This window comes from Phacochoerus africanus, chromosome 1, assembly GCF_016906955.1.
Source record: "Phacochoerus africanus isolate WHEZ1 chromosome 1, ROS_Pafr_v1, whole genome shotgun sequence".
NCBI classification, from domain to species: Eukaryota; Metazoa; Chordata; class Mammalia; order Artiodactyla; family Suidae; genus Phacochoerus; species Phacochoerus africanus.
Genome location: NC_062544.1, coordinates 106,662,910 through 106,674,388, shown reverse-complemented (window position 1 = coordinate 106,674,388; position 11,479 = coordinate 106,662,910). Strand labels below are relative to the sequence as shown.

General features: G+C 41.4%; 1 protein-coding gene across 2 annotated transcripts; it reads left to right on the top strand.

Moving 5' to 3' along the window:
* Positions 1–265: 265 nt before the first annotated feature.
* HIGD1A (HIG1 hypoxia inducible domain family member 1A) lies at positions 266–8,505 on the top strand. 2 transcript variants are annotated; one of them, XM_047771203.1, is made up of 5 exons: positions 292–363; positions 886–951; positions 5,689–5,803; positions 6,653–6,787; positions 7,498–8,505. In XM_047771203.1, exons 3-5 carry the CDS (start codon positions 5,707–5,709, stop codon positions 7,545–7,547), a joined length of 282 nt encoding a protein of 93 aa, XP_047627159.1. In that variant the 5' UTR covers positions 292–363; positions 886–951; positions 5,689–5,706; the 3' UTR covers positions 7,548–8,505. The 2 variants fall into 2 exon arrangements, with proteins under 2 accessions (XP_047627149.1, XP_047627159.1); XM_047771193.1 differs by lacking the exon at positions 886–951 and having other exon boundaries at positions 266–363.
* Positions 8,506–11,479: the final 2,974 nt, after the last annotated feature.

Sequence of the window (11,479 nt, the reverse complement as noted above, 5' to 3'; positions counted from 1 at the left end):
CCCCACCGCGGCCCGAGAGGAATAGGGCAAGGGTAAGCTCAAGTACTGCCCCGCCGGAGGCCATGAGCCCTTGACCTTCCTCGGCCTAACCCCCGGCCACCGAACTCTAACCTCTGACGCGCTCCCCAAGTGAGAGCTCTGGCCGCGAAGCCACGGCCCATACGCTTTGTCTCAGCCAATCCAAGCCCGGCTCCGGGCGGCCGCACCCACCGCGCACAAGCACGCACCCACTCGCCCCTCCTCTGCGTGCCGGGTGCCGATTTCTGATTGGCTGAGGCCGGCCGCGGGCGGGATGGTGAGAAGCCGGCCAGACAGGCGTAGGACCAAGAGCAGTTTGGCGTTTGTGAGGTCTTGTTATAGTCGGTAAGTGAAGTTTGAGGGGGTTATTGGAAGCGGGAAACGTCAGGCCGTAGGACGGGAAGAAGTGAGGCCGCACTGGGCTGAGCTAAGAGCACCTTGGGTATCGTGGGACTGGGAATAGGGGGTGATTCCCGCGATGAAGGGTGCAATGTCTAGTTGGCTGGGCTCAGGCCCGACCTCGCGGTTCAGTGAGGGCTTGGGGTCCGAAGACAAGGCCTGACGCTCTGTCGGATGAGGGCACACGGAGGATGGAGCAAAGTCTGAGAAGCTCACGGATGGGGCTGGGGAGGAAGTGGACTGGGGCCGACTGTGGGGAGCGGGTAGCCCTGAGAGCGGGGGTGAGGAGGGATTGAGAGGAAGAGCGCTCCCGCCATGGAGTCCTGACAAGGTCACAGGAAGAGATGGGAAGGAGGTTTGAAGGGTTGAGGGGAGGGCGAAAAGCACAAGACCTTCCTGTTTTCGACTTTCTCTTCTCCCTCATCTCTCGTGTTCCCTCCCACCCTGGCGACCCTCTCCTGCTGCAAGAAAGTAAGAAGGCCCCGGGCTTATATTGAGAGCATCTGTGGCGGGATTTACATTTCTTCCTGAAAAGTAAGCCTGCCAAATTAGAGATTACAAAATTTAGCACAGGATTAGAACTGGGAACAGCCAAAATGATTCGGCGGGTTTATTCACCTGTCTTTTTTTATGTTACCGATGCTAGAAGCAGCTGTTTCCTCTTCGGTTGAATTCCTACGGAAGGTATCTATGCTTCCGGAAGTGCTCAGGCACTCTCACCAGCTTTGGATGAAAAGTTCTGACGGACTGAAGTGGTACTAGGCCCCAGCATGACAATTGTGTTTGAGTTCTGTGTACCAGGGGTTCTCTTTTTCCCTGTGCATGAGAATAACTTGAAGGGGCCCTCTTAAAATAGATTACTTGTACTCTGCCCCCAGACTATCTGAATCAGAATCTCCAGGGTGGGGCCTTTGCAGCCATTTTAAATAAGCTGACAGGTGACTAATGCAAAATCAGAATTTGAAGCCACCGTTGTACTAATTCTTGTGACCAAAATGACAGGTTGTGAAGATCTTTTAAGCTGTTAAATCAGATCTCCTGATGCCGGGCAGCTCACCTTCCTAAAGGTGTCTGTTTTAGGTTCCCATGCATTTAGAAAGGTCTTCAGTAGTTTATTACTTAATAAGTAATAAGTTATAAGTAATACTTAATAAGTAATAAGTTTACAGACTAATTCGTGTTTTCCATGCTGGCTTTGAGTATCTAGTTATTGGTGCCTCTTTTTGTACCTGTTCAGCTAGCTTTCTGACAGAGATCTGGGTCAGCTGCTGTGGGTGAATGAGAAAACAATAATAAAGGGAAATCTAGAAGTGGTGCTAGTGAAAAAAATCTTGAAATCACAATTGAAATTGTTACCTGAGTTAAGTCACAGGGAAGAAAGTTCCATCCAATTTTAGGCATGACTGACATATTTACAAGTCAAAGAAAAGTGGGGGCTTCTATAAAGGAATGGATTTTAATGTTTTTAAGATTAAATATATACCAGCTGGAGTTCCTGTCATGGCTCAGTGGTTAACGAAACCGACTAAGAACCATGAGGTTGCGGGTTCGATCCCTGGTCTTGCTCAGTGGGTTAAGGATCCAGCACTGCCGTGAGCTGTGGTGTAGGTTGCAGACGTGGCTCGGATCCTGCGTTGCTGTGGCATAGGCCGGTGGCTACAGCTCCGATTGGACCCCTAGCCTGGGAACCTCCATATGCCGTGGGAGCGGCCCAAGAAATGGCAAAAAGACAAAAAATAAATAAATAAGTAAATAAATAAATATATACCAGTATTTTAAGGCTGAGGATTTGTTGATACGTTGTCAATAAAAGAACCCTGGACTGCATATCAGGAGAGCTGGGTTCTAATCCTACTTTGCGAGAGATGTATTACTGTTGAGCAGTTCACATAACCCTTTATAACCTTTTCTTCACCTGTAAAATAAGGCTGTTGGCATGGATTAATCACCTGGATTATTACTCTAAAGTTCTATGATTTGTAGTTATTGACCCTGATACGTTAAAAGTTAACCATTCTGGAGTTCCCATCATGGCGCAGCAGAAACCATGAGGTTGCAGGTTCAATCCCTGTCCTCACTTAGTGGGTTAAGGATCTGGCATTGCTGTGGCTATGGTATAGGCCAGCAGCTATAGCTGCAATTCAACCCCTAGTGGGGAACCTCCATATTCTGCAGGTGTGGCCTTAAAAAGCAAAAAAAAAAAAAAAAAAAAGTTAACCATTCTCGATTTAGGTGACTGTAAATCATGAAACTTGAGAAACTAGTAGGTGGTAGTTAGGAAGAGAATTGTCAAAATCCTATATTTGGGAAGTATTATAGATAAATACTGTTAGAATTTTTAAGATCATATTAAATATAATTTGAAGTATAGAATAACAAATGTATGGTGTGTTGGTTGGGGTTTTTTTTTGTTTGTTTGTTTTTGCCTTTTTTTTAGGGCCACACTTGTGGCATATGGAGGTTCCCAGGCTAGGGGTTGTATCGGAGCTACATCTGCTGACCTACACCACAGCCACAGCAGCATCAACATCACATCCAGGCAGCATCTTTGACCTACACCATAGCTCATGGCAACACCAGATCCTTAGCCCATTGAGCAAGGCTAGGAATCAAACCTGCAACCTCACAGTTCCTAGTCGGATTTGTTTCTGCTGTGCCACAACAGGAACTCCATGTGTTGAATTTTTAATATTCCTTTTTAGTAATTTCATCCTGAAATGTATATACAAGGTGTTCTGGATCATAGATTATCATTAATTATTTAAAGCGTAAATGACCACATGGTTCCACCCCTGATTCTTACTCCAGGGACCACTATCCAAAAGCCACATCAAAAGTCCTACTCAAACAAACTTCAGAGTCTATCATAGGTGAGGAATGGAGATCCACAGATTTTCTTTTGTTCTTTTATATACATACAGTAGATGGCTATCCTCCTCCCTTCTGAAAGGGGGGATGGGGAGGAGACTTTTCTTCATTAACCTGTCGGACAATTATAGTGATCCAGATGTGAGAAATTAAAGAAAAGCTACCAACTTTAAAGACAGTTCCTAAATGACATTGTAGTTTAGGAATAATTAAAGCAAAGGAAGAAAATATGCCTTTATATCTGCAAAAAAGGTGTTAGTTTTTTAAAATTGGATTGTGATATATAATGCTTTGGTTTCTGGCTGCAAGGATCCAATATCTACTCAGGTTATTGTTTTTTTGTTTTGTTTTTTTTTTTTTGGTCTTTTTGCCTCTTCTAGGGCCGCTCCCATGGCACTTGGAGGTTCCCAGGCTGGGGGTCTAATCAGAGCAATAGCCACCAGCCTACGCCAGAACCACAGCAACGCGGGATCCGAGCCACATCTGCAACCTACACCACAGCTCACGGCAACGCCGGATCCTTAACCCACTGAGCAAGGCCAGGGATCAAACCCTAAACCTCATGGTTCCTAGTCAGATTCCTCAACCACTGAGCCACGACGGGAACTCCAATGCCAGATTTTTAACCCACTGAGTGAGGCCAGGGATCGAACCCACATCCTCATGGATACTAGTTGGGATCATTACTGCTGAGCCACAATGGGAACTCCAGCTTGGCATTTTTCTTACTAATTAAACTACAAATCTGTATAATTGTTACTGTTTTCACCAAATATTCCAAAATAAATTACCTGAGAATAATTTTAACTGTTGAAAAGTACTACTTTTAAAATTATTCAACAAACATTTTCTGGTATACTTAGTGCAAGCAAAGCACTGTGCTAAGCAATGGAGCTAGATACTTCAGGGATTCTAGCAAGAGAAACAGTTAAACATATTCATAAAAATGTTTTATAGAGAAAGTATGGACTCCCATGGGACTATGTAACCAAGAGTTTTTGAGAGCTTTGCCTTTAAGAAATTTATGAATAGTTATGAAAGAAATTAACAAATATCTTGGCTTAAAATAAATACAACTTTTAATCTCTACATCTTCTTCATTTATGCAGTTTCTTGGGGGCCAATCTCATGTCTCTATGAAACTTCCCAAACCTACTTTAGCTGAAAGATATCACACTCTAAACTCAATTGTCATTGTCTGTTACGTTATTGGCAAGTGACCTCACTCTGCTGTGTGTGTCGCTCCTTTTAATCTAGTTTATGAATTGTTATTTCAGTGTTTATATTTTATCTCTTCAAATACATAGTGAGCTTCCTAAATCTTGAACTTGTTGAGCCTTGTATATAATAAAAGCTCAGAAGATAGAGCTTTATTCAATTAGCAGGTAATGGAGCACAGAAAAAGAAGAGAAAGTCTGGGGGTTCCCGACGTGGCTCAGCAGAAACGAATCCAACTCTAGTATCAATGGGAGAGAGACAGAAGAAGAGAAAGTCTAGTTCTCATCTGAGTTTTCTCCTATTCCGCTATGTGGTACTGGACAGCTCTTCTGGATTAAGGTTTTCTTTGTCAGATGACAAATTGGACTCTTCCGGTAGGGTTGGGAGCTTGCAGAGATGATTTCACTTTACAAACTAAGCTCTAACCCCCCCGGCTCTGGAGTTGGATTTTCTTTGAGGACCTTTACTACCAACACCCCTTGAATACCAAAGTGTTGAATGAGGGCTTTTATTATCAAAGGGAGTATGATGCCCATGAAAAACCCAGAGGCTGGAGTTCCCATCATGGCGCAGTGGTTAACGAATCTGACTAGGAACCATGAGGTTGCGGGTTCGATCCCTGGCCTTGCTCAGTGGGTTAAGGATCCGGCGTTGCCGTGAGCTGTGGTGTAGGTTGCAGATGCGGCTTGGATCCCGTGTTGCTGTGGCTCTGGTGTAGGCCGGTAGCTACAGCTTAGATTCGACCCCTAGCCTGGGAACCTCCATATGCCATGGGAGCGGCCCTAGAAAAGGCAAAACAACAACAACAACAACAACAAAAAACAAAGGCTAAGGTAAGATTTTGAGTAGTTGGATGGGTAGTGGACTTATGAGTTTATTATAATTGACACTAATCAGAGTGTCAATTCTATACTATGTGTGATTCCCTTATTTTATCTAAGGGTAAAGTTGACAGGCTGTTCAGATCAGCTCAATGGGAAGAAAGTGTGTACATAGTTACTGTGACTAAGGTGAAATTGAATGTTATTACTTCCTTGTGATGAAATGCTAATGAGCTTCCTGTGTAAAGGAAAATGACTAAATTGGGAGAATGGTGCCTTTGGTCCCTGTGATAATGGAAATAAAAAATTTTTTTAAATGAAGAAATGTTTTTAATTGCAGAACTTCATGAACATTCTCTTTTAGGAAGATTCTTCAATCACTATGTCAACTGACACAGATGTGTCTCTTTCTTCATATGATGAGGATCAGGGATCTAAACTTATCCGAAAAGCAAAAGAGGCACCATTTGTCCCCATTGGTAAGTTTGACTTGGACAGTCTAATAATCAGTCTCTTGTTGACAATAGAATTATAGTCAACTCGTTCTTCAAGCATTTCCTGAAAGCATTTATTTTCAAGTATTTTTTCATATGTTGAAATATGCTGGGCTTGGCATGATAAAACTTTCATTATAAAAATTCTTCTGGGAGTTCCCATTGTGGCTCAGTGGGTTAAGAACCCAACTAGTATCCATGAGAATGTGGGTCTGACCCCTGGCCTCACAGAGTGGGTTAAGGATCCATCTGGTGTTGCCACTAGCTGTGGCATAGGTTGCAGACACAGCTCAGATCTGGCATTGCTGTGGCTGTGGCATAGGCTGGCAGCTGCAGCTCCAATTTGACCACTAGCCTGGGAACTTCCCTATGCCGTATGTGTGGCCCTAAAAAAGAAAAAAAATTATCCTGTGTGTTGGGACCCCAAGGCCACCCTCAGACTCAAAATGATTTTCTGGAAGGACTCACAGGACCCCCAAAAAATTTGTTACGCTTACAGTTACGGTTTATTATAGTCTCTGCTGAGGTAACTGATCCCTTCGGGGTGGAGGTAGGACAGAGAAGAAGAGTTCTCCTGGCACTCCTGTCAAGAAATTTATCTCCTGGCTCCACAAGCTAACATTTTAAAGATCTGGATCTTAACTTTCTGGATCTGTTACTGTTTGCTACCAATTAGGGATTTTTGGGTCTGAGACAGGAAAGTAGAAAACTCAATTTGTATGTTAGCTAAGTGATACTCAAAGCATCTTTATAAAAATCATTGATTAGTGGTAAAATCATCTTGCTTCTCGGCCCTCATGCACTTGACATGACTTGTGGCTATTTGTTTTATAGGAATGGCAGGTTTTGCTGCAATCGTTGCATATGGATTATATAAATTGAAGAGCAGAGGAAATACTAAAATGTCCGTTCATCTGATTCACATGCGTGTGGCAGCCCAAGGCTTTGTTGTGGGAGCAATGACTCTTGGTAGGTTCCTATAGGACATTTTCAAATTTGTGGTTCCCTATTAATGGATTTCTTTGTAAATAAAACAATGTAGATTGTTTTAGCTCACCTTAAAGCTGTTTGCAAATGTCAGTTATATTCATTTTCATGCAATAAATAATAAAAGATAATTTTAAAAAAGATAAAAGTAATTGAAATAGTGACACGGTTGTACTGTCTATGGTAATCTTACTAACATTTTAAAGAAAGAGAAGACACTCCTGGCCATCACTGAGTTCATAATTTCTTTGAAATTATAATAGCTAACCTTTGAAGTGTCTGTTACCTTGGTAGTAATATACATTATCTGGGAAAGACCAAGACTACTATTCTACTGAGTTTTTGAAGTGGAAAAGATATTACATGCTTCTATTGGTTTTATGATTCTTTGACTTTATCTGGTATTGTATGGTAGGAGTGACTCTTTAAAGTTGCCAGATAAATATCGATTTTATTTTAACAGCCTCAGTTAGTCATACTAGTCTTGAGCTACTTGGAAAACTATGTTAAAAGAATTTTAGAAATTTGAATTGTTTAAGAAGACAAGAGTGTAAGCAGCCTAGGGTCTTGTTCCTCTTGTAAATATTGTCTGCTAGCAAGAGTACTACTTTTAGATACTTTATGAGCTGTTTTTAATTTTCTTAATATTGAAGAAAATATTTAAATGCTTAACTACCACTCTTTTTCTTTAGGTATGGGTTACTCCATGTATCGAGAATTCTGGGCAAAACCTAAACCTTAGAAGAAGAGATGCTGTCTTGGTGGTGCTTGTCTTAGTTAGACATCTCACATTGAGGTTATATATTTATACTGAGAATAAATTAAATGGGTCAGACATTAATGCAGTAATTTGAATACTGGTTTTCTTTCTTGGCTTGATTTGCCTGGTGACCAAGTTACTGGTGACCAGTTAAGTAGCTAGGTTATTCAGGGGAGTCACATTAGCAAAAAAGAAGCAGGTCACCTTTAAATGCATTTGGTAGTGGTAAAATGTCGACCTTCCTAAACTTTTCTGTTGAAATTAGTTCTAAAGAAGACAACATGCCAATCCTGAAATACTCCTAGCTGCTGCTCACATGCTTTTGATGTAATGTAGAAATCCTATTTACTCCAGTTAATTTAACTCTTTGCCCTGTGGACTGAGTATTCAGTTTTAAAGGGCTGGTTGGCTCTTGAGGAGCCCTTTCAGAATAGTGCATGCAGTATAACATTATAAGCCTTCTACAATTGACAGTATGTTTGGTGTGTTTTTAAACCAAATATAAAAAGTTGGTAACAGCAACGTAGAAGTAGTACTTATTTCAGAATCATGCTTGTAAACATGAGACTAATTTAATTATGGATCCCCATTTAGCTCTTTCATAATTGCAGAGTTATGTTTTGCTGCTGTTAGAATATTTAAATGTCATCTCGAAATAGAAATAATTTTAAGTGCTAATGCAAAAGTAAATGAAAAATACTTTTTAAACATGTGCAGTAAGTTTATTTTCTCTGTAAGAATCATAAATGTTAAACTAAATAAATTGCCTATAATGGAAGTGATTGGTTTATGAGCAGGCTTGTTTGGTCAGACATTATACCCAAACTTTGGTAGACTACAGAATGCTTTGTTGCACCTGTGAAATTCTCTTGTCTAACCTGAATTTACATTCCATGGTGATAACATGGTAAATGTAGTGTTAATAAAATAAGAGAACACACCAAATGTCTTGTATTTATTTCAATTTTGGGGTGAAAAATCACTCTTCATAGTAGCACAAGTGCTTCCAAGAAAAGAGAACATTTTGTGCCTTTTGTAGTAGCCATGGTTAAAGGGTTTTTACCAAATTGGAATAATAGGTAATATTTATTGAGCATTTACTCTGTGCCACACTCTGCTCTTAGCACTTTTCATGTATAATGTCATTTAAGTTTCCTGACAGCCCTAAAAAGTAGGAACTAAGATCCTCATTTCAGAGGAGGAAACTGAGGTATGAATGGTTTAAATAGTTAACCCAAAGTCACATAGCTAGAGAAGGTTATAGGTTTGGGAATAGAACCTGGGTAGTCAAGGGGCAGATGACAAGAGGTGTTAGAGACTTGAAATGTTGGCATTTGAAATCAGTGGTACAGTGGCAACAGTTATAAATTAATATACTTAGGCAAGAGAGTACATCATGCTCTTGACTTACCACTCTGCTGACTGTATAACCTGGACCAAATCAGGGCTTTCTTAATCTTATCCTAGTTAGAAATGTGAGATGGGGAGTTCCCTTCGTGGCTCAGCAGTTAATGAATCTGACTAGGATCCACGAGGATGCGGGTTCGATCCCTAGCCTCCCTCAGTGGGTTTAGGATGTGGTGTTGCTATGAGCTGTAGTGTAGTATAGGTCACAGACATGCTCAGATCCCATGTAGCTGTGGTTTAGGCTGGCAGCAGTAGCTCCAATTTGACCCCTAGCCTAGGAACTTCCATATGCTACAGGTGTGGCCCTGAAAAGAAAAAAAAAAAAGATGGAATTAGGTAGTTCCTACAGTCCTATATAGCTTTTTTGGGTCTGTGGGAAAAGTGCTTTTAAAATATACGCTATTCCTAGGAATTCTTCATAGCCTCTAGGAGATGCTTACAGGCAGTCTTAAACTTCTGTCACAAAGGATAAGCCTTCTGTAGAAGAAAAAGCTGGGGAATAGTTTTAAGAAAATTTTTCTCATAAATGAATACTAATTTGAGAGAAATTGGTCTAGACAGCTAGGGGATGGAAGAACAGTGAAATGTTGAGATTACAGTGAGCATTAGGTGATGGGGAGAAAATGAGTAAGGTTGCTTGCCTGAAAAATGGTAAATTAGGGTGGGTGTATGGGCTGGCATGAGATTATGGAAGTTAACTTTTTTTTTTTTTTGGTCTTTTTAGGGCCACACCTGCCGTATAATGGAGGTTTCCTAGGCGTAGGCGTCTGATCAGAGCTGTAGCCGCCAGCCTACATCACAGCCACTACAACGCCAGATCTGAGCCACATCTGCAACCTGCACCACAGCTCACCACAACGCCAGATCCTTAACCCACTGAGTGAGGCCAGGGATCGAACCCGCAACCTCATGGTTTCTACTTGGATTTGTTTCCGCTGCACCACGACGCGAACTCTGGAAGTTACTATTTCTTTAATTGAATCAGACTTGGACTCAAGGCTCTGTCACTAGCTGAGTTGCCATGGTTTCCTCATCTATAAAAGAGGGGACAATAGCAGTGGCCTAGGGTTGTTGGAAAGATTAAATGCAATGGTGAATGCACAGGACTTAGCATAGCACCTATCTAATAAGCTCTGAATGATTACTGTTACCATTTATTACTGGGTTGTTTGGGAATGTGGCAGCACAAGAGGTGTGTCAGCCTTCCTCTCTACCTGCAGCCTAGCAGGGAAACCTGGCATTAAATCAGTGATCTAAAAAAATCATGATGAATATTAGGTATAGGAGCAGGCTGGGAGACCTAACCCAGGGCTGAAGATATCCCTGAGTGATGTTGTAACTTAGATGTCTTGGCTTACTGTTACATGTTATTGGAGCACTGGTGTATGGTTGCTTCCATGCCTCTCTACTAGTCTGAGGGCATGATTGATTTTTTTTTTCAATCCAAAGCACATAATATCAGTTCCTAGCTCAAACAAATGTTCAATAAGTGTTTATAGAATTAATTAGAATGAGTAAATTCTGGTGTTTGATATTTAGGATCCTGCTGTCCCCAGAAGCTACCAACTTGTTTCTAGTTAATGAGCAGCAGTGACATCTGGTGGTAGGAGTTGGGAATTTGACTTCCACACTTAGGTAAATCCCCTAAATACACTCTGCTTCTCTATCACTGAGTCAGAATTCTGGAGTAGAGGAGTGGTCATGTAGGCCATGACTCTTGCCTCACAGATGAGGAAATGCTGCTCAGAGCTGCAAGAACTTGAAATTTAGGTTCTATCCCCCAATAAATCTACAGCCCATTGAAACAAAAGCCAGAACAAAGCTGAATGAACATTAAGGTATTTTTAAATTCTCAGGTGTCAGATATTTGCCAACTATTATTTACCTACTTAATCCTATATGAAAGCTCTTCCATCGAACAGGAAATCTGAGAAAGGAAACCATGCACCAGCCTTAACTGGATTGCTGCTTTCTTAGTGAATGATTTAACCTGCTATAATTTCATGGAAGAGTCAATACTACTCCAGCATCCTGGCTTTATTCCTAGATAAGTCACTGAAATGAGGCAAAAATATTTGTTTTTAGCAAGACAAAAGTTCAGAAAATTTCTCCTAAATTCTATAGTGATAAATAGTTCCAGAGCGGAGGACAACCAGTGTTCTGTTGGTCCTCTCAGAGGAAGCCAAGAACAGATGCCCTCTGTATAACACTGGTTTTAGGTTTTTTTCTGTCCCCAGGGTAACTCTAAAGTGTCACAGAGTGAATAAAATTTTACAATGAGGTAGAAATACCATCATGCCTTTCAGCTAACACCCTATTATTTAAACTCAGCCAGGAGTTCCTGTCATGGCTCAGTGGGTTAAGGATGTGGTGTTGCCATAAGCTATGGTGTAGGTCAAAGACGGGGCTCAGACCCATACTGTGGCTCTTGGCATAGGCTGGAGGCTACAATCCTGATTGGACCCCTAGCCTGGAAACCTCCACATGCCATGGGTGCGGCCCCAAAA

Excerpts from the sequence above, each read along its gene's own strand:
- HIGD1A (XM_047771193.1), top strand. The coding sequence starts at position 5,707 with ATGTCAACTGACACAGATGTGTCTCTTTCTTCATATGATGAGGATCAG. Across the intron at positions 5,804-6,652 it reads GGCACCATTTGTCCCCATTG|GAATGGCAGGTTTTGCTGCA; the intron begins GTAAGTTTGACT and ends TTTGTTTTATAG. Across the intron at positions 6,788-7,497 it reads TGTGGGAGCAATGACTCTTG|GTATGGGTTACTCCATGTAT; the intron begins GTAGGTTCCTAT and ends CTTTTTCTTTAG.